Below are 24292 nucleotides of genomic sequence, written 5' to 3' on the forward strand. Positions count from 1 at the left end.
GCTGTAATCAGCTTGGCCCCACTTGCTACTTAGTTTCCCAACAGCCTGGTGTAGGGAACCATGTCAGAAACCTTAAAAAAATCAGGGGTCTACAGCCACCAAAGGCTCCCCTGTTTAACTGTTCACCATGTTGTAAAATGAATCAGATTCATCTGACAAGTTATTCACTCATAAGCACATTTTTAATCACTATTAAATTCTCAGAACCATCATCTTGCAGATATTAAGTTTGCCTCCTCTTGAGGGTCCTTTCCTTCACCTTTCTAAAAACTGGAGTCAGGCTTACTTGCTTATAATCACCTGTATTTCCTCTTGACCTTCCTTTACTCAAAAGCACATAGTTGCTCTTTTTCATTTCTTATGCACCTCATCTGTCCTCAAACTAACATGCTATAAAACAATGGAGCCATTTACTTAAGAACAGTCAGCAGTTCCTTGACGGTCTGAAAGAGGAATGTCATCTGCCTTCCGCAGTTTATCCCTCCCTGAGTGATACTAACCTTCTTACCACATACTGAGTCATAAGCTTTCTCTCTGTCTGCGTGGCTTCAAATAATGTAATATAATGTGATAGAATAGAATAGATTTAGAATGGAATAGAATAGAATAGAATAGAATAGAATATTAATGCAATTCTTAAGCAACATTTTGGTTAGTTCTTGAGACCCTAGTATAATTAATTATCTTTTATACTGACTTGATGAAGAAATCGTTACCTGCTTTACATGCATTTGAGCACAGTTTTGCTGTTTACTTCTATTACAGGTAGAATGAAACTGATTGAAATGCCCTGCTGAATGCAACACACAGGAACTTGACTGCATACCCTTTGGCTAGCACCCATGATTAATTAGTCTAGATGCACATTTAGGAATGGAATGTCTGCGGTGAATATCTAAAACTAACTACACTAGTACCTGTCATTCACCACATAAAGTCTTGCATGTTTTTTAGGGCACAGCTATAAGCTTATGGGCTCTATTAATTCTCATTTATTTGTATTTCCTTATACTGCATGTTGAACTAAAACTGCCATCCTTTTAATCTTTGCCAATATCTACTTTGTAAAAATAAATGTAGAGCAATCCCGTAGTTGTGTAAAGACATCAGTATCAGTTGTTTCTGAATTAATAGAAATATCTAATCTAATCTGAAACATTGTTTCACAGTTATTAAGCTTTCCCTCACTCAAACTTTATTAAATAAACAAGAATTTACACTCCAATTCTTTAAATATATGTCTGTTCTTAGAAACCATGAGGAATTTAGTTTCAGTGCATTCTGTATGTATGCAAGTGTGTCTTTTTCAAGGGTTTGTTGTTTTATCTGGTGTCAACAAGCAGAAATAAATACTCAGCACATTTTATTTATGTTGGCATGCATTGACTTTAGTCTGACATTTCTCTTACTTAATGTTTATTGTCCCCATTATTGTCTTTGTCTTTTTGGCTTTTAACTCCAGTCCGCTAATATTTGGCAGTAGATTTTTATGGTGCCAAGTTGCCAGCCCAACCTTCAGCGAAAGCACACCCATTCACGCATGTCTTTCGGAGGCCACTCGACCGCGGGGAGGACATGCAGACTCCACATAGAAGGCCCTCCAGCCGTGAATCGAACAGGATTGTTCCCATTATTAAAGAGGTGATATTCTGACACCCTCTCTCTCTCTCATTAAGCCATTTTGAAATATGGCATTTTACACTGGCCTTTACATTCGTATCTTTTCTACTTGCTTATTCACTTCCTTGATATTATAGGATCAAGGTCACGATACAGCTGTTACTCATGTCAACACTAGTATTGGTTACCTACGAAGTACAGCTGCCTGGCAAATTCTAAGTCTCTCCCCAGTCTCTAAAACTCCTCTCCTAGCTTCCATAATGCACCACATCCCCTTTATCTCTCCATTTTGTGTTTACCCTGTTAGAGTCAACTTCAAGAAGTACTCTGTCTAATTTATTGGTGCAAACTTTGTATGCTTTAAACTGTTACTTTCTAGTCAGATTTTTTCCATTGACTTAGTAAACATTTTTCACTTAGGTAAATTTGTTAGCTAAATTCTTAGTGTTTACTACTCCATCTTTCTCAGTCACTATCTGAATTAATGTGGTTGCTAGTTTATTTTACTACCCATATGACAGTTTTTGCTGTTGTTTTGTAGTCGGTTGCTATTCTCTTTATTTAGAGTAACAGCTTCAAGCTTCTGCTTGCATTTGTCGCTACTGATAAGGCATCATAGTTCTGTAAGTACACCAGTAGTGGGTAAAAAGGTGCAGGAGGCACACACATACATGTACTTTGCATTATGTGTTCAGGCGAAGAACACTTAGAAATGAATTGTAAGATTTGCAAAATGTTTAGTTCTAGAACACTGCAGGAAAGATGCAACTAATTCTGAAAGGTTTGTTGGCTTCTGGTATGTAGACGTCATCCAAAGTGAGAGAAGGCAAAATAAAATAGTGGCGAGGAGGCCAAGGATGTAACACTGGAGTTTCTCCATGGGGTGGGGTTCCCTCCTAAGGACCCTTGCAAAGTGACCTCATAAGAATATATTGCTTTTGTTGAAGATTCACACTTCAAGGTTTATATTATTGCAGGCCTGTTATAAAAAACTTAGCAGTTTCTCCTGTACAAGGAGTTATCAGAATATTTAGAGTCAGATCATTGTTTTTCCATGATCATTCATTTCTGCAGGACTCTACAAATTTCCTTCTCTATATTGTTCAGAACAGCTGATAAGGGTACTTGTTAAGGCAAAATGTGAGAAGGGTGTCTTCTCTTCCAATTTCCTATCCAAGGTGGCAAGAGCATACTCCCATTCATGCACTTCTGTTGCTCCTGCCATAGGCCCTATGTTTGGCCTGGGTGCTTCAGAGCCAGTTGTTCCACCACTGACTCCTTCTTGAGATCCAGTGCCATCTTTTGCCATAGGGTCAGTACCATCCTCTATACCAGTGCTCTGAGCATAGGACCATCTTGTGTTGCAAATTACTAGGGCCCAGGCCATTGACCCTAGTGGACTAACACTGAATTTGACTCTGGTACTTATTGGATCATTGCTAGTTCAACAATATTGGTGTTCAATGTCTCATCACTTAAAGCCATCCTGAATGCTGACATTAATCCTGGTGTTGAGGATTGGTATATCTCATTCCACATCAGTAACCTTTGCTCCAAAATAAGTAGGTCAGCTGGCTTCTCAGAAACCAACAAAGAAGGTAAGATTTCCAATCCCTTTGGAGTTGGCACCATTATCAGCTTCACCCCAGGATGCCCATCATTCTGACATCTAGGTCCTATCATCTTATCAGAAGAGAAAAAGAGTTGCAGGAAAAAGCTGAAAGTGGCAAAGGATCACAGTATCTGGGACATAATCCTCTCCCTTAGCATTCAGAAGAGTCCTTGCCATGTGTTACTGGGAAGAGGGAATGCAAAAGAAAGCACCTGGACTCTGCTAAAGAGTCTCCTACTCCTGATGCCTGTCAAGAAGAAAAGGCTTCCCCAGTATTCCACTGATGATCCGAAATTCAGAGATATCTAGGAATTAATGCAGGAGCAGGGGTTATGGTTAACTAACTCAGTATCCATGTAAGAATCGATATTGCAGGAGGCCTTTCACTCCGTCCTACCTACTTCACTGGCACTCTTAACAGCTTGCTTGATTTGTTCTGGTCATGTAGAGGGCTTGAGAATAATCAGATATGTTTGTATTTGTTCCCAGGACCCCAGACAGTATCCTCTGGCCTCTAAAGTCTGCTAATGTTAGAGTAAGTCCCCTTTAGTGGACTCCATTATAGTAGCCACCGAACATAAGGAAGAAGTCCAGTAGTTCATCCCCGTTACAATGATTCTTGTGTGCTGGCCCTCTTTGAAAAGCACTCATTCATAAGAGCAGCCTTTTCTATGAGGCGGTCTTAATTACATAAACATATGACACATTTTCCGCATGACCTGGATAAGAGAACACTTGAGATGCTGAACAGGTTATCCCATTTGACCCTTAAGTGAAAGCTAGTTTTCCATGTTGTGATACTCAATAATGTGTTAAATATCTTCATGATGGAGCAGAGCCCAAATTCCAGCACAGGCATTTATTATCGATTCTGCTTCATATATTATAATTTTGTAGATAATGTCAGGATGCCTTATGCCAATACCTCTTACGATTGATCATCACTGTTTACACCACAGATAAAATGGAAGTTGCACATAAGTGACCAAAAAGACAAGACACTTGCAACTACTGAAATAAAATGCCATTTTTCTTGAACCTTTTACTTGTAACCAGAGGAGTGCCCAGAACGTATAGTTCAAGAACATTTAACAGCTCTGCTAGGAAAAAGATGTGATAGTTTCCAGAGTAGATGTCATGCGAGATGCAGAGATTGTCCACAAAATCAGGAATTGTGCAGTCCTTATGAGGACTATTACAGAAACCCTGAAGACTTGCTTGACTATCTTAATCTGGAAGAAATGGGGGTTAAATATATCTACATGTCTCTATATTGGCAAGCTAACACATAAGGCAAGTGGTTCAAAGAGACTACTCAGACATCACAACATTAAAGTCATGCCTCTTTCAAGGCCTACCTCCTTGCCCTTTCCTGACATCCTACTCTGTTACAATTGTGCATCCAAATTAGAGGCAGCAATCATTTAGCAAAAAGAGCCATCTAAGAGTTTCCAGTAGACTAGAGATGGTATTCAGCTTATTCAAGTATTTTTAGTTCCTAAAAAATTAAGAATGTCAGGACAGTACTAGAGCAGCCCAAAAAAGTAACCAAAGGAAACAATTCTGGATGGGTCATAGTACAGTTAATTCTTCAATGTTTAGAAAAGGGAGACATGATGTGCTCTCTAGATCCCCAGATCTCCCTAACTATACATCATGATAGCAAAATGATCCGTGAGATTCCTGCGCTTCATGGCCAGAGCCACTCACTGCCAGATAGAAGCTCTTTCATTTAGTCTCACCACAGTTCCCAACATATTTATCAAATGCATGGCAAGTATAGCAACTTTCTGTAGGATAAAGGGTTTTCATGATTTCCTTTATCTGGGTGACTGACTCCTTGCAACTACAACAAGGAAGTCACTAACTCAAGCAATAAATATATTCATGCATCTGTTTATACGCCCTGGGGATTACAGTGAATCACATGAAGACAGAGAGAGGACTACTGCAAGCAGCGGCCTTTATCAGATGCCACGTGGCCATGAGGAATTGTGTGGCAAGTCATCCTCTAAACAGAATGTCAATTTTCAATCCACGGTTCTTTTGCTCCTGGATGTTCCCCAGCCAGTGGCTAAACTATGTTTCAAGGATTTGGGGGAGTGGGTACTCAAGTAGATACTTGAGTTTCAGTAGAATAAAATGTCAGACCTTATGTCTCTTTTGTTTAGGTCATCCAAGGTTTTCCATTGACATCTTCCATGGTACCTTTTAAGGCAATCTTTTGCAGCACTGTGCCAATTTACCTCTATCTCCCAGTGTGTTTGTAAACAATAATGCATCTGCTTTGGGTAGGGAGCATTTTGAAGCATATAGTTTAAGAGACCTGGACACAACATGAGACCTCTCTGGACATCAGTTTCCTTTAGATTAGGGCAATCTTCCTAATATTCCACTTAACGTCCTTCCATAGGGTACAATTGCCTTATAGTCCAATAACAAGGCAGTGTTTTGGTATATCAAAACACAAGGCAGAATTAATTGCTACTCCCTCTGTTGAGAAACACTGAAGCTACCAGAATGGGTCATTTTACCACATCACTTTCTGGTAGCAATACATATTCCTGGTCACGTCAGCTGTCTAGTGGACAAGCTCAGACAATGTTTACTGTTGCCCCAAAAGTAGTCTCTCAGTCACTCACTGGTGAACTCCATCTTCTGCATTAAAGAAGGCCTTCTCATGACCTCTTTGCATCCCTGTTCAATCCAAACGCAGCAGCTGTTTGTCTTTAATCCCACCAGGAGCAGAACCCCCTGCCCAGGAGGGGCTGAACTGACAGTGGCCACTGGGTTTCCTTTATTCTTTTTCCCTGTTCCCTTTATAATGAATTATCTGCAGAAAGCTAAGATGCACAAGGATGTGGCCATGTTGAAGCCCCCCATTTTGGCTCAGATGGGTTTGATTTGCCCTTCTGCGGTCTCATCCATTACAGAAACCTCTTTTTCTTAGACTGCACAAAGGTCTCCTGTATCATACATTTGGCAAGAAACACTAGGATGTTCAGTTCCTCAAACTAACTGTTTTTTATTTTTTTATTTTTTTAGTCCCCTGGTGACCAGGGACATATTTCATCATTCTCAGGGGGAGCATATCCTTACAGTATCCTAGATGCCTTCCACTGGGGGAATGTATTGAAGTAAACTGACTGAATTGTACTTACAGACAAGCCTAGATGTTTTCTTAGCTCCCATTTCAGAAATTATATAGTTCTTAGCCAATGTCGTTCATCATGACTCTACCTTTCCCATAGTAAAAAATTCACGTAGAAGCCATTTCTAACTTTTAGCATGATATGAAGTTGTCTTTTGGCATCATTAAAATTACATAAAGGATTTTTGAGAATAACTTTCTTTCTTAGACTGACTCTCAAGGAACTTGTTCCTTCATGCTATTTAAATTTTATGCTGGAAAAATTGATACTGATGCTTTCTGAATACATTGCTAAAGAACGTGGATTGTGGGTAACTATCTTGGAAGGCTGTTTTCTTGGTGGAAGTTGTTTCAATTTGATTAACTTCTGTTGCAGCCAAACTAGGACTTTATAACCAAGGTAGCAACAGAAATTAGTCTTTGCCAATCAGTAAATGTTCCTATATTCTTCAGTTAGCATTAAAACTGAGAATACGTCCTACATTATCTGGATACCCACTGCCAACTTTGATTCTACTTAGATGTGGAAAGAATTATTGGACAATGTTATCATCTGTTTCTTTTGCAGTAAAATTGGAAGAGAAAGTATATATGGGCACCATGTTCAGATAGCTCTTTGGTTGTATAATTTTCTGCTATTGAAAGATAATAAGAATTTCCTAAAAACATACCTCTCAAACTTTTAGCACAAGAAATCAGAACAAAACCTAAAATAATGGGAGGGCAGAGACACAAAAATATGTTCAGATTTTAAATATTGCTCTTATAATCTTAGAAAGTTGCTAGAATAACAGGATTTGTGTTATCATGCATTCTCTGAAGGATATGAAGTCTGAAAGTCAAATGTATGTCCTTATTTAGTGACTTCAGTCCTCTATCCTTTTTCAGAAACTTTGTAGTAGATGATGTTTGTGCATCTGTATTGAGCTTCACTGTATTCTTTTCCAAGGCAGCATGAACTAGGCATGATCACAGGCTCCAGGTAAGCCTTTGGGCTGCTATCTTTCATATATAGAGAGAGATTAAAACTGTAGAGTCTGTCCTGGCATAGAAGTAGGCAGACTTGACCATTTAAAATATGAAGATCTTCATGATGCGTATGCATCCATTTCAGCAAACCCACCCACTTCCCTTTCTTTAAGCTACCATCTTTTGTGTTGTGACATGTAGGAGTATCATAGATGCAATGTATTATGTGACCTAATGGGGGAGTTATACATTCTGGAAGGGTCTTAAAGGCTCCAATTAACTGCTACCCATGGCTAATTAGTCTTTATGTTGAAGTATGCAACTTTCATTTTACTTTAATTGGCATTGTCCTTTTTTAATACCTGTTTTTTTTTTTTTTTTACATTAAATACCTTGTTATTTTATGAACACACAACATGCCAATGAAAAGTCATATACAGTCAGGTCAGACTATCTGGTTGTATAGATAAACACTTTATATATTGTTGCCCTCCCCTTTCTTTGTGCTCCCAGACTTTGGATTAATCTCAAACTCTCCTTAACTTTATATTTTAATTGCACATGGTCAGTTTATAAAATACTCTGCGAGTTTACAAAGGCAGTTATTTGTTTCTTTTTAGAACTGCTGTATAACATCTTTGTAGTTCCTTGTGAAGATCCAACTTAAAATGTTTTCTTTTTCTGTTTTCTTATGTGCGCCCAGTACAACAAAGTGCTTAATTAGCAGCTTTCACATTTGTTTGACATGGTTATTGGATAAAAGCATGTACAAAACACAATTTAATCCAGTGCACTACAGAACACAATATCTGGGCTGAATAAACTTTGAAGTGTGCATGAATGCCTTCAGAAGTGGGTCATGTTATGCTTTAAATTCATTTATATCAGATTGAATAAAAAAGTTATTCCTTCAGTTGGCATTTTTCTCATTTTGATAGAGGAACAGACCTACAAAGACTCATCATTAGAATCATAATTCCACAAGAAATAAGTCTTGTCTTTCAGGGACACATACTTCTGAGTAATAAGCAGAAAAATGTCTGCAATTTGCCATATATTCTGATAACGGGCACTGAACGTGAGTGAAATTGTTTTAGTAACTAAAACTGTAAGATTACTTTACAGCAATAATAGAAATGACAAAATGCAAATTCATTGCTGATAATATTTCCTAATCCACAGCTTTATCACAATTTTCCATTACCAAATTAAAAAATACTGTAATGAAATGTTTTAGTGTAGCAAGCAGTTTGTATTATGTGGAAAGCTAATGAGAACAGAGGGATGCACTTAAGAAATCACTGTACCACATTTAAAAGAGCTTGTAGGTGGTTTATTTGAATCTGGAAAGTGTTATCAGTTAAGTTGCAGTACAAGCCTTTCTGAAGTATACTAATAAGAAACATTTATAATAAAACACCATTTGTGTCCTCAGATGTTGTATGTGTCTTGACTAGGTAATTGATACCAGTTATATTGCTTCAGTAAACAGGGAAAAGAAATAAACATATACTGCATTCAAATGAGCACACTATTTTAAGCCAGTCAGCATTCAAAGACCTTACATTTGCAATGTTTAGGCACATAAATGAATCAAAAATATGCAAGTCTGCAAAGAAAGCATGGTTAAGAAGATTCATTGTGATTTTTTTTATACTATAGGTATCCAGTTAAAGGATTTAAGTTTGAGTTTTAGTATATGCAGTATCTCATTAATCACATATTTATGGATACAAAATGAAGTATATGGGGAGAGGGCAAAAGAGTGGAAGTTGGCTTTAAATAAGCAGGTATTGAGCAAGGAGTCCGTGCACGCTGGACATTCGCTGATACAAAGCACAGGGGTCCTCAGTGAAATGGTACCTTACTGCATGATCGTTGACTGTGCTTACAGAGCTCCTTTTCTTAGAATGCCTCTTATGACACCTCGGTGTCTTTGAAAAATTTGTTTTGGAAAAACTGACTTGTTACTTCTTAAAATCAAGTACTAAGATGCTGCTCACATTTTGACTCTGAGATTATTTCCCAAGGTGCTAAAAATATTAAACAAATGTATTTTTTTAAAGGTACATCAGTGATCCAAGTCACAGCAAGTGATGCTGATGACCCGACCTATGGGAACAGTGCCAGGCTAGTGTACACTGTGCTAGAAGGACAACCATTCTTTTCTGTGGACCCACAAACAGGTAATGTAAATAGTGAAAAACAGACAAAGTGCACTTTTAGAACTGTAGTTTTATATTTATTTACACGTTTATTTATCGTCTATGATATAAATCTGTAAGGGGAATGCAGTTAGCATTTTTATAAGACCGTAAAAATTTTGCTCTTAAGCATATCATACATGTAATAATTAACCACTGACTTTATCTTACATTGTTATGGCTATTATACACACATGCACATGCAAACATATGCAAAAGCACACATGCTCATATATTCATACTTACATATACATGCACTCATACACATGGAAACACACCCACACACACACATCTAAAACATCGGTCTATGTCATAAAAATTAAAACTCAAAATGCTGAAAACCCAAAATGTCTAAAACCCAAAGTATTGTAAATATATTTAATGCAGTGAGAAATCTCCTCTACCCCCCACCCCTGGCACCCCCTGCTAATAGTATATACCAACTTAGAGATTGCTCAATATTAAAAGAAAGTAATTTTTCCATTTTCAGTTCTTTTCAGTTTTCAGATTTTAGTATTTTTTGTTTTGAGTTTTCAATCTTATCATATCTCTTTCAATTTATTTAGTCAACATAAACAGGAATAAACACATGTACATGGAATCAACATCCCCAGAAGGGATTCCCACCCCTCTGGTATTGTGAGATGGATGACTTAGTTAATATGGTCTATGTTAGTGTGGGTGGGGGGGGTGCAGGGGCTGCCTGCAAAACACTTGTTGTTGATTTCTGCTACTCTGGTTTCCCTCCCAGATTGCAGAGAGGTATGTTGATATTCATATTTTATTGTTAAAAATGTCAATATTATGAGTGACAACACTGTGATAATTTTATAAAAATGTATTTATATAATATAATATGCTGATGAATGGAATTTCAATGAGTGGTTAACAGTAATTTCAATTCAAAAATTAAAATTCAGTAATTATCAAAATCAATCAAATTAAGAATATTTGTTTTTTCAGGAGAACAGATACGAAATTTAGCCCCCCCATAGTTTTGCTATCCACTGAGAAAGTTTAGCCCCCCCAGCCCAGCTACTGAAAGGAGGGACAGAAACTACACTCTGTTTTGAACTTTAGTATAATGGAATCCTGATATCTAATGATATGATATGAAGTGAATGATCAGAATAGTATATTTAAAAGCAAATGTTTTTTTTTTTAGTCCCTTTTTTAGCTGTATGTGTAGAAAGTAGCTAAGTAGTAGTGTGTGGTCTCAATGTGTGTCATCAGTGGGGGGGTCTCTCATCCTACAAAAATAGAAAAAATAGAATAACTTTGCTAGCTAAATGGTGACAGCTTGCTTTTTTTGATTGGTGACTGAATTTATATAATATTCATTATCTAACATAATTCCAATTTATAGTAAAGAATAGGGATTCTCAGAATCATCTGTCATCTGTCTAAGTCATAAACAATTTTTAAGTTCAGCTTATGCTGTATAAATTATTATAATTGTATTTGCTGTGGGGTTTTTTTCAGGGGAAAATAAATACTCTAATCAATAAATAAATAGATATTTGGAACAGTTTGAAAAGAGTTCAGCTCAGTGTTCAGCTGTTCTTTTTGCAGTTTGCAAGGTGGTGTTTAGATTAGATCTTCAGCAAATTATTTTTTATTTTATTAGATTGATAGCAAGAACCATGTTGTATAGTAATGGATCTTTTAGTCTTAAAAAAAGTCATATTTATATAAAAGAAAATGTAAACTTTTACTTAAGTTGTTGTCCCTGCTGCCTGCTGATCATCCAGCTCTCTCTCTCTCTCAGGCAACTGGCCGATTCATTTCCCATCACTGGGGTGAGGATCAGCCAGAAAGGGACCTCAGACATGCAGCCTCTAGGTGAGATTTGAGATTTTTGTACTTTGCATTCATAAAGCCACTACACATGTCCCATACCTCTCCAGGGATCCGTGTGCAGGAGGTATGTCAGCAAGGGTGTGTCCCTCACTTTGGGGAGTGAAATAAGTCCTCATGATTGCTTTGTCCCTTCAAAGCCTGTATTCCTGCATGATCTCTAATCTCATCAGGAATTCTGCCTCAAAAAAGAACATATGTATGCACATCCTACCCCCTCCCTTGAAAAGATGCACGTCAACAAAGCTGCATCTCTTCTCTCTTTCCCCAAGCTGGATCCTTCAGGTGCCTGATATGCTATTGAAACTCGAGTCCCCTGGATTGAAACCAGGACTGTATCACTCTACGCCAGTGAAGATAAGTGAGTGATTGGGGTTAAAGTGGGTTTAAGACAATAATAATGAAAGTGGCATGGTGGGTGTACAAGCACATTTGTAAAATGGATTATTTAGGGTGAGACTTGAAGGGAGAATAGAGTGGGGACTAAGTCAATAACTTTATTCACTTATCTGACAGACATATAACTCAGGACAGAGTAGTGCACTTCCTGCTTGCTTCTTATGCCCCTCTAAAGGATGTTATTGTTGTATCATGTATGGTGAAGGAATAGCATAGCTCTTCGTTATTTATTTACGTAGCACAGTAAGCATATCATCAGCCTGTACTATGGGATGGCGATATAAGATCAGTAGTATGTGCTACAGCATGGCATTGTATACTAGTTCACCCTACAGTCGTGTAGCAGTGCTGCAAGTCAGCACATTGTTTTTTGTTTTTGATTATGATTCTGGTGACCAGGTTTCAGGAAGAAACCCTGGCATCTGGATGGTGACAGTGGTGGGGGATGTTAGCATTCACTGCCTTTACAATTGTCATTTTAGGAGGTGTCATCAGAATGTAACTTGCTCTACCAGTGGATAACAACAGAAGCTGGATTTAGCAGCAAGTACTAGAAGGGGATGTACGGAGCACAGCTGACTTTAGTCAGCAGGAAGTGTTAACAGCAGGATTGCATAAGGAGTGTAATTGGGTGGTGCCTTGATATACAAACTGCCTACAGGGAAGAGATACAAGGTACAGAATATGGACTTCAATTTCATGTCACCCACACTCATTGTTTTGCTTTGTTCTCATTAAGATCCAATGCAATTCCTTATGTCAGGCAGGACTAATAGAGACTGCAGGCAGGGTCATACTTACTGAAGGTGGAGGAAGTCCCCCTCCAATAGGAGGAAGTCCCTTTATGTTCAATGAGGGGAGACAAGAAGATTCAGAAATCATGATACTTTGAAGCATTGTAATCAACAGTGAACAAGGACATGTTAAATAAGGGTCTGAAATTCAGACTTATCTTCTAAAACTTTATGAAACATTGCTACTAAACCAGCACAGCTCCTGATGCCAAACAGCAGGACTAAACGCCCCCCAAACACACGTATGCTTGTTCTGGAAGTCAAAGGCAAAAACAACAAGCTGCTACTAAGCCAACACGGTTCCCAATTCCAAGCAGCAGAACTAAACACCTCCAATAAGCACAGTCAGAGAGGTGAAACTCATCAAAGATAAACTCAGCCAGATAGCCAAACTCACTGAAGCAGGTCTTTTTAAATTCCAAATGGATAAGCAAACAAGACGCCAATAAACGAACGACTTCAGTTTTATTAAGCACCACGATACTGCTTTTCGTCAGCGCCCTGCACCAACTTCTTCAGACTTTGAAAAATAACAACTCACACTTAAGTGCTGCTACATTTAAAGCCATTGCAAGCAAAGTCTATTACAAAACACACCCTCCAATTACCTTAAAGGAACAGGCACAAGTAGCTTCAATCTAACTAAAATGTTCCTATCCCATAAACACACAATATAAAAAGTTGTATATGATATAAAATATACAACTGTAAAACTAATACTGTTCCTTACATAGCACTTAAATAATGCAATTGACAGTTAATAATATTATAAAAGCACACTTACTTTGAACCAAATACGCATAATAAGACTGACACATTAAAATGAATAAAAAAAGGCATGTCATAATATTTCAAATATTGATAAAAAGACATTCCATCTTCAAAACATGCTATAAAATATATATCAAGATCGCTCAGCCGGTCCTATGTACAAATCACACCCGATGTTATATCCCCCATGCATCATCTTTCCAAACTCCTCGGCTTAAGGACACAGCTGATAGATAACATACTGTTGAGGCCGGGGTGATGGTAAGCTTCAAGTCTCAACTGCCACATAAACTTCTTCATTTCTAACTTCAGGGATTCAGTCCCCCCCCAATTCACATAGTTCAACTGGTCAATGATCATAAATGTAAAATCATGGACAGGGTGATTGTAGACATGACTTGCTAGGGCATTCTCCAGTTTAATCTTCTTCATGGCATATAAATGCTCGTACATACGTTTATTCAATCTCCTGTCCGTCTTGCTCACATAAAAAGTTGGGCATGATGAACAAGAAGCGAGATACACCAGGTGTGTCGATGCACAATTGTATCTCCCTTTGATAAGGTACTTGGTGTCCCTAATCAAGAAATATGTGCCCGACCTCACATATCTACAATGTTTGCACATATTGCACTTATACATGCCAGATCTTGGAGTCATGTTGCCACCTTTCCTTTCTAACATGTTCTTGATATTCAGACCCCTCCTGAATGTAATCTTTGGGGCCGACCCTAAATTATTGGGTCCTGTTAGTTCAGTTGGCAACATACCCCAATTTGTCTGGATGATGGACACTATAGCTCTAGCATCCATGCTAAAGGTAGTAATGAAACTGCAATGGTATACACCTCTAAGTTGGCTGTCACTCCTGGGGTAGCTATTCTCCGAGACAGAGTGACCCAAAATGGGTTGAAAATAGCCCATTTCCCTTTTGGATCTAACCTCTAGACACAAATCCACAACCAAATCCTCAGGGTAGCCCCTACATAAAAACAAATTCGATATGAACCGGCACTCTTCCTGGAAGTCACCATCTCTCGAGACCATTCTGGCCGCCCTCACAAATTGGCCTTTTACTATTGATCTCTTCTGGAAGGCCAGATGTTCACTATCGAAGTGCAAATAAGAATTGGAAAAAGTGGGCTTGCGATGAATTTTGCCTAAAAACTGGTTCTGGTTGCTGTCCTTGAATAATTCCACATCTAAGTATGCTATTCTGTCTGTGTCAAACATTAACAATGATTATAAGCTGTTTAGGAAAATTAGATTCATTTGAACTCCTGAAGTGTTGGCATCATGTTATTTGGCTTATTTTATTAATATATTCCAGTTTTAATTTACATTTTAAAAGCACAAGATTGTGTGCCTAAAGACCGAACTCTGGGTATTTAATGGAAGTGGGTAGGTATTTAGCAAAAAATTAAAATTGTATGGTTATGTAGTGAAATGACAGTCAAGATTTTAGGTTACATGAAACTGATGTGCTGAAAATTGAGGTTTACACAGTACACATTTTAGTTTAGAAGTCATTACTTTTAAAAAGGAGAAACATGAAATGAGACTTTTGAGGCTCAAGGCTAAGGACCAGAAAACTTAAGGTTAGGAGGTTTGCAGAAGGATAGAGAAAAATATAAGTTTCCATCCGTAGTCCATCTTTGTAGTAATAAATGCACATACCTAATGCCTGTCCCATCTCTTGACCCTTAACTGATACATTGCTTTATGTAACATAATGCAGAGACGTGCTGTACCTCCTATGGGTTTGGTGTCATGTCGAAAATCTCTTATCATTTACACTTCAGTTATCATGCTCTTTGAAACATGCTATCTATGCAGACTCCTCTGGTCACTCTTCATGTGTTGCAATCTTTCCAGTAGTGATATAAGTAAATAGCCTGACCATCATACCTCTCAACCTCTTCACGCAAGAAATCTGGACAAAGCCTAAAAACTAGGAACATATTATAAATATTGCTCATATAAACCTAGAAAATTGCTAGATTAACAGGATTTGTGATAATATGCATTTTCTGAATCATATGAAATCTGAAACTCAAATGTTTCTAATTATTTAGTGACTTCATTCCACACTGATGTGCTGTTATGAGGAACATACAAAGATATGAGTCAAAAATCTGGGCATTCTGGGAAAGTCTGTTAGACAATTGAGAGGTGTAACTTAGATTCTTATTCTGATCATATATCAGTTAAGTCCTGTCACTCATCTGGTCAGGATAAAACAGACAAACATCTGTGGGTTCTAAACTTACAAAAACAAAAAAACAAAAAAGCAGGCAACGTGTCAGCTAAATCCGCAAAGACGAACCACCACTTAGAAGTATAAAATGATCGCAAGCTTTATTCCAAAAATAAAACTGTATTAAAATGTTAGCGCTTTCGTTTAAATGAATATTAAACTTCTTCAGACATCTGTGGGTTCTGTTCAAGCAGCTCTATTATGTACAAACACATCAGGATTGAGGCTTAATAACTTCAATTAAGATAAACTTATAAACGAACTAGCTATCGCACTCATACATGCTCACTCTCTGGCTCCACTCTCAAAATGGCACTGAAGCTAGCACGTGCTTGCTATTGATATGCACGTGCTGTCCTTGGAAACGCTTCTTAAAGGTACAACACACACACACACACACACACACACACACACACACACACACACACACACACTGTTCTACCCTCCCTCTTTGAGAAATGAGTCATACATTATTGATGACATTAATTGACATGCAATTGATACAAAATAATTCTTTGCCATGCAATTATACAAAACTAAATGCGTATAGACAATTATGTCCAGGTTGCTGTGCATTTCTTACTAGGTCTGGAAATATGACCAAATCGTGTGACATAGAAATTAGTACTAGATCTAGCAACTGGAACTTTCTCTGCTGAATGTTCAGCTTTGGGGACATCAGGACCATCATCAAGAATGGAAATAGAGGATGATGTGTTCATCAAGCCAGGAATCTAATTTTCCATGTTTAGAGTTGTATATAGTTACGAATGTTTTGTTAATTTTATTTGTTTTAATATACCTGCCCATAACGAAATCTAACAGACATATTTGTATCCATGAAAATGTTTTCCTATAAATGTATGTCTCTAAATATTAATGGCCTTAATAATCCTATTAAAAGAGGAAGTATAGTTAAATATCTGAAATTGAACAAAGCAGATATAGTCTTTCTACAAGAAACTCATAAAATTAATAAAGACATAGATAGAATGTCCATCAATGGTTATATGGTTCTCGTGGAATCTCATTACCAAGCCAAAAGAAGAGGTACGATGATATTATGGAAAAAAACATTGCCAATACTCAAAATTACAGATACATACTCAGACAAGAATGGCATGTTATGTTTAGTAGTTTTAGAGATTAATAAAAGGTATGTAACCTTAGTAAATACATACTGGATACCTGGTATCAGAGGGGAAACAGTGAATAAGCACTTAGAGTTAATAACTACCAAAGCCAAAGGAGAAATAATACATGCAGACAACTTTAATTGTCTTCTAACCACAAAATATACCACTAGAGATGATAAATTTAGAATGTCCTCAGCAGCCAAAAAAATTAAAGAATTTTATTAACATACTAAGTCTTAGGGATATATATGATATAAAAGAACCACAGTCATTAAAATACACTCATTATTCATATAGATATGGTACACAAACAATTGATAAAGTACTAGTTACTAATAACTTAATTTCTAAAGTTCAGGAAGTTGTAATTAGTTCCTGCCCATTGTCGGACGACAATGCCATATTATTCAAGGTTAATATCACACCAAAAGACCTAATAACATGGCAAAGACTACCTGCATACATTGTCAAACTTAATGGATTTAAAGAATGGCTTCTAAGCAAGATCAAATTCTTTCTTGATATAAATGACAATAATGAGACTTCTATGACCATTTTATGGGATTCCTTAACATCCTATCTATATGGTAGAATTAAAAATCGGTATCTAAACAAAAGAAAACAATGGGATAATAAATTAATAAAAATACAATCAACAATTGATGCTATAAGAAAGAATTTAAACACCAAAAGATATTAAAACAAACTCTGAATTAAAGTCATTAAATGCAAAGTATTCAGAAATTGTAAATCACAGAGTGTCAATAAACTTAGAGAAACTTAAAATTCAGTCTTACTCAGTAAATCCCAAAAAACTTACATAGACTGGCAGTCAAATCAAAACAATTAGCAAATATCAACCACATAAAAGAAATTACAGATAATACAAGAACAAAACCAAAGCAAGTGACAGATCTCAAAGAAACTTTGGAGATTTTCAGAACACACCATGAAAAAGTAAATAGCACTAATACAAATCCTGATAACAATATACTTAAAAGCAATTTTCTGAATGAAAACATTAATAAAAAAGTAACAAATGAACAAAACGCCAGTTTGCTCAAACCAATATCTTTAAAAGACATCAAAGAAAGTATTCAAAACCTTAAAAATAACAAGGCCTCAGGACTAGATGGAATTATAGGAGAAACCTATAAATTACTGCCAGAAAACTCCTTAAAAATTCTAGTAGCTGCTTTTAAGGAATTCAGAGAAAATAAAAAAATCTTCCCATCATGGAAATATGCCATTATCTCCCCCATCCCAAAGCAAGATAAATATCCTAAATTAGTAACATCTTACCGTCCTATCTCACTACTAAATGTAGACTACAAAATTTTTACCTCGATACTTGGAAAAAGCCTAAACCAGTTTATCCCAAAAATAATAGAAGATGACCAAACTGGTTTTATTTTGAACAGGAAAGTTCAGGACAATGTTATCAGACCTCTATCTTTAATAGATTTTGCAAACAGGAAAATAAAACAGAATTGTCAGTTATCAGTCTAGATTTAGAAAAGGCATTTGATTGTTTATCCTGGTCATATTTATTCAAAGTTTTAGAAACATTTAATTTCTCCCCAGATTTCATAGAATTAATAAACAGCCTATATAAGAACTCTGTATCATATATTAAAATTGGAGCCTTTTGTACAAACAAATTCAAATACTGAAAGGAACTAAACAAGGCTGCCCTTTGTCACCTCTGCTATCTGCCTTAGCAGTGGAGCCATTAGCAAACTGCATAAGAAATAATAATAATATAATTAGTTTCGTTGTTAATTCAAACTATCCTTCCAAAATACAGTTGTTTGCTGATGACATTATATTAACTATTGGAAATATAGATTCCTCAATAAATTACATAATAGAAGCTCTAGGGCAGTTTGAAAAAATCTCAGGCTTAAAAATGAATAGTAATAAAACTGAAACATTACTATTGAATAAAAAAATGAATGCAGAACTGAGAAAACATAGTAACTTTAACTGGGAAAATAATACTCTTAAGTATCTAGGAATATACATAAAACCAAATTGGAAAGAAACCACACAAATAAATTATAAAAACGTAATGCATGCGGTCAGAGAGCACCTAAACAAGTGGAATAAAATATTCTTTACTTTGGAAGAGAAATTATCATTAATAAAAATGTGCATTCTTCCAAAATTCCTGTTTCTTATTCAAACCCTAATTATCAGTCCTCCTAAAAAAGCAATAAAACAACTTAACTCACTTCTAATCAAGTTTCTATGGTTTCCACAAAAGCCAAGAATAAGATATGATTGGCATTACAGAGAGTGGGAAAAAGGTAGAATCACATTCCCAAATTTAGACCTTTATACTGATTCAGTTATATTTCACATTATGAGTCAATGGTTAAGCCACAAATACACATCAAACTGGAAAAATTTACATAAAACTATTTTATTGTCTAATACAGATGAAGCAATAAGTGATGACATATTTACAGAAAACAATAAAATATTCTTAGTAGTAAAAGACTTAGTATATAAAGAGAATAAAAATGAAAAACTGCCATATTGTATTAATTATATACTAAACAATTTTAAAAGAATAATAAACAGAATCCACTTGGCAAGACACTTTCTAATCCTAATGTTTCCGATAGCGCACACAAAGAGTTGCCTAAATTCATTTAATATGAAGAAAATGATGGAGATGAAGGGCAATGGTCTAAATTTTTGGCACCAATTCCTAGGCACAAGTGATGTATACGAAGCAAACAGTCTTATAGCCAGATACAACATAAATCAAAATAATTTTTTAAACATTCAAACCTACAGAGAGTACTTAATAAATGAATTTAAAAGTAATCAAGTGACCAATATTTCATTACAACCTAAAATAATTTCTCTTTTATGTGAATTAAATTCAACAAATCATAACATGGGATTTTCTTTATCTAAGTTATATAAAACACTAAAAACTGATTTAAAATTACCTGAGGACTCTCTATGGAGATATGTGAAACAAACAAATAAATTTAATTTTACAGAAAATGATAAATCATTAATACTCAAATCAGTTAACAACACAACATCATCCCCATATTGGAAGATTTTTACATGGTAATATATTCATAGAAGCTATTTCACCCCCAAAAATAGCTATAATGTCTAATAATACTAGTCATAATTGTTGGAGATGTGATGAAAATGTATGTGCAGACTGGATGCATATGTTCCTCGAATGCAGAATCGTCACTCCTTTCTGGCAGGGATTTAGGGATTTTACAAAGGCATTGTGGTCGGATAAATGTGTAATTTCAGATTCGCTGTTACTGTTTAATGCTCCGATGCCAGAGTATATCCCAAAGACACAAGTGCATCTTCTTTGGTCCCTTTTGGCAATAGCAAGAAAAAATGTTACTCTAAACTGGAAAAGCAAAAAAGTCCTTTCATTTTCTGAGTTTATATTGTTGGCCAAAACTGTATGTAATAGAAAACTTCTAACTCTTGCTTCAAGAACAAGAACAACACAAAAGAAATTATCTTGGATGAAGCTTAAAAAGTTACTAGATAAAATGTAAGAATTATAATCAAAGTAGATTAATGTTATAGGCATTGTACATAGTTTTGTTATCTAAAGTTATGTTATCTATACTTGTATTACGTATTAATTGTATAAATGATGTAGAAAATTTTACGTTTTTTGTGAAAAATCAATAAAAATAAAGTTCTATAAAAAAAAAGAATGGAAATAGAAGTTAAGACATGTTCTGCAACAAGAACATTGTCTGGATTGCTCTGAGATCTAGAGTCTGTATCACAAGAACAATGCTGTGATAAAGATTCTGATACAGGAAAAAGATGTCTGCGATTTCTCCTGTACTCCACACCATCAGATTCCACGAATTAGGATCTTGGCTCGGCACATATACCTGTTACTTGACCAATTCGGTCTAAACCTTTCACCATTTGTATCCTCACTGTCTCTCCTTCTTTCAGTGGACAAAGAAATCTGCTCAATTTATCATAGCTGGGCTTGCTTTCTGAATAGTTGGGCTTTGATTGTTCTGTTGTTCTAAGCTTTAGGCATCAAAAAACTGGAACTGATAGGCAAGGTTGTTCTGCTTTGTCTAGCTAGAAGCTCTGAGCAGGCGAGCCAAGTATATCATCACGGGGTATGCTTCTGAGATTGAGTAAATTCAATGACATTAGTATTATCTTGCTTTGACTTCTCTAGTCATTGCTTTGCACTCTGTACTGCACATTCAGCTAGTCCATTTGACTGTGGATATTCTGGACTACTAGTAACATGTACAAAGTCCCATTCTCTTGCAAATTTCTGAAACAACTGACTAGTAAATTGGGTACAATTGTCAGAGATAACTTTGTCTGAAATACCATGGACTGAGAAATGGTATTTCAACTTGGTGATAGCAGTGGACATTAGGTTAGGTAGTAAATTGATCTCAAACCAGTTTGAATAAGAGTCTAACAACACTAAGTAAGGAACTTGACTTAGCTGAAGTGGTTCTTTTTGCAAATGCGGTTTAGTACTATTGCATACTGAACAAGAAGAAAGTACCTTATCAATATCTTTTGCTAAAGAAGGCCAAAACACCAGCCCTCTTGCCCTTCTTTTGGTAGATTTGAAACCTGGGTGACCATGAAGCAAAATCTGGCTATATTCACGTTTTAAGGAAGCTTTGAAAATAATGCCATCTTCCATCAACATCTCATCTCTGTAAGGAAAATAAGTTTGCACTTCAGGTGGTACACTAGATTGCTTTGATGGCCATCCAACATTAATGTAATGGTTGAGCTTTTACTAAACTGGATCAATCTTTGTATATTCTCTCAGCTCATCAAGTCTTGTGGTAGAAAAATTAAACACTTCCGTGACATCAAAGTCAAAATTCTGTGCATTAAGCTGTTCCATTATATTTCCAGGCAATCTGGATAAGTTATCATCCAGATAAAGAAGTTTGCCTTTTGTATAGACCATTTTGAAATTGTACTTTTGCAATTTGAGCATCATTCTTTGTAATCTCACTGGAACTGAATGTATAGGCTTTTTGAAAGTAATGACTAGAGGTTGGAGATCAGTTTCAATCTGAATATCTCGACTATAGATATAATCATGAAATGAAACTTTGAACCTGCAAATAATATTCCCAAAAGTTCTTTCTCAGTTTGAGCATATTGCATTTCAGTTTGGTAAAGAATTCTTTAGGCATAGGCTACTGGTCTGCTCTCTTGAAGAATAAATGCACCAAGACCAAATTTTGAAGCATCACAGGAATGAGTGACTGGTTTATTGACATCATGGTATCTTAATGTAGGTGGGTTGGAAATTTTCTGCTTAAGGTCTTCAAAAGCTCTCTGGTGCTGTTACAACCAAGACCATGTAACATTTTTGTGCATTAGCTCTCTCAAAGTCATTGTCAACTCCCTGAAGTCTGATATAAACTTGCCTACTATTATGGCACAATGATAACCTGAAAAAAAATGATCCATTGCATGCTGAAAGACTTCACTTGCAGAATTTATTCTAAATAGTATCCTGAGGAATCTGTATCCTCCAAATGGGGTACTAATAGTAGTCAGTAGTGAAGATTTGTGATAAAGCATCACTTGCCAAAATGAACTTTTTGCATCCTAGACAGAAAAAGCAGTGTCAGTATTAGGGCTGCAACTTCCTTGACTGTACACATAGGATGATGTGGTCTATTTAATGCATATTTCAAATCTCTTGGGTCAGTGCATATTCTGATTTCACATGAGCCTTTTTTGTGGGCTGCTACCATGGACAACACCCATTCAGTTGGTTCTGTAACTTGACAAATTACACCTGGCTGCACCATTTTATCCAACTGAGCTTTGACTTTGTCCTGCATAGTTATCAGAACTTTTCTTGCCAGTCTGACCACTGGACTGACCTCTGGGTCTAACTTCATAGAATACACAACTGGATGTTTGCCTAACTTGTCATCAGAAACATAGTATACTCTGAGAAAATAGTTTCAGTAAAATTGCAACTGAGACATGTGCTTATATGATGAACTTCTCTGGCAAAGGAAAGCAGATTCATTCTCAGAATGTCTCTGAGACCCAACAATGACTGCACAGGTCTTCAGACTACACAGAATAGTAAGCTGTAGCAGTTCCTAGCCAAATAACATGAAAGGACTTCTAAGCCAGTTCTCACCTTAGCAAATATGTCTGCTGACATAACATTACAGTTTGAACCAGTGTCTACTTTGAGGTTGGTGGATTTACCATTGATCTAGACAGTACAAAACACTTTGTTCTTTGCCAACAAATCTACTGCATCAACATTTTCATCAATTACTGATACACCATCTACATAGAAAGTAGGGTTGCAGCTCTCTACATGATAAACTTGCTTTTTAAGTGACCCTTCTTTTTAGCTGTGTGACGTTTACTTGATTTGCAAAACTTTTGAAAATGGTTTAATTTTTTATACTTGTGGCATTGATGACCAAATGCTAAGCACCCTTCTCTTTTACACTCATGATTGGCACCACAATTGCAACAGTTTGCAATAAAGCTTGATTTGGGTTTTGCTGACTCACCCTTGTACTGCACTGAGCACATCCTTTTCACTGAACTAGTCTTAGATCTTGAAAACTACAGGATTTACCTGCCACACCTGCAGGTGTTACAGCTGCCATGTGCTTAGGCCTGCTTCTGCTAACTACATGTTGCATGGTGTCTACATTTGCTCTGGAGCTTGCTGAAACCATGCTCTATCACTTTCATGCACACTTGTATGCCTTTCTGTAACTTCATGGATTTGACAAATTTCAATAGCTTTGCTCAGCATTAAATCACTGTCACAAAGCAAAATCTTTCTCACTGCAGCTCTGTTAATACCACACACAAACCTGTCCTTTATTAACTCATTTTTTAAGTCACCATACCTACACATTTTAGCTTTGTTTCTCAGGTCAGTAATATCAGCTGCAAAAGTTTCTCCTGGATTTTGATCTCTCGTGTAAATCAAATGCCTCTCGCATGTAACATTTTTCTGGGGGTTACACATTTCCCTGAATTTGCATTTCAAACACTCAGGGCCTTCCCTTGATTCAGCCTGTACAACAATATGATGGTTCTGCCTCTCCTTCATATACTGTTGGTGCATGCACACATGAATGCTCTCTTTCAATGGCCTCTGACCCAGCTCAATTTAGCAAAATGAATGCCCTGGTATCATGCAACATTGTCAGAATAAGCTGCTTGTATAAAAATATTGTACTCTTGCTCAAATATTCTCCAATTCTCTGCAATATTCTGATCAAATGCAAGTGGATCTAGTCTGCAGAATGCCTCTTCCATATTAACACATACCAGTGAAGGCTTTTGCAAGTATGCATGAACACACACACACATATACATATGCCAGAACTTTACTGTACTGCAAGAATTCACCTCTTATCAGTGAAAGAAACATTTCAAAATAACTGCACTGTGCGAATAAGGTGGGCAGAAGAAGCTCAGAGTAAAAAAACATTTTGAAGTAACTGTGTTTACG

General features: G+C 36.4%; 1 protein-coding gene across 3 annotated transcripts in view; it reads left to right on the top strand.

Annotated features, from left to right (window-relative positions):
- The window catches only part of LOC122790299 (cadherin-24-like), a 2600514-nt gene that overhangs the window by 1990655 nt on the left and 585567 nt on the right, over positions 1–24292 (top strand). For all 3 annotated transcript variants that reach the window (XM_044057804.1, XM_044057803.1, XM_044057805.1), the window contains one exon: positions 9419–9538. In XM_044057804.1, the coding sequence (XP_043913739.1) occupies positions 9419–9538 (120 nt within the window). The remainder of the gene's footprint in view (positions 1–9418; positions 9539–24292) is intronic.

Source organism: Protopterus annectens, chromosome 16.part0 (assembly GCF_019279795.1).
Source record: "Protopterus annectens isolate FY-2018-M chromosome 16.part0, PAN1.0, whole genome shotgun sequence".
NCBI lineage: Eukaryota > Metazoa > Chordata > Ceratodontiformes > Protopteridae > Protopterus > Protopterus annectens.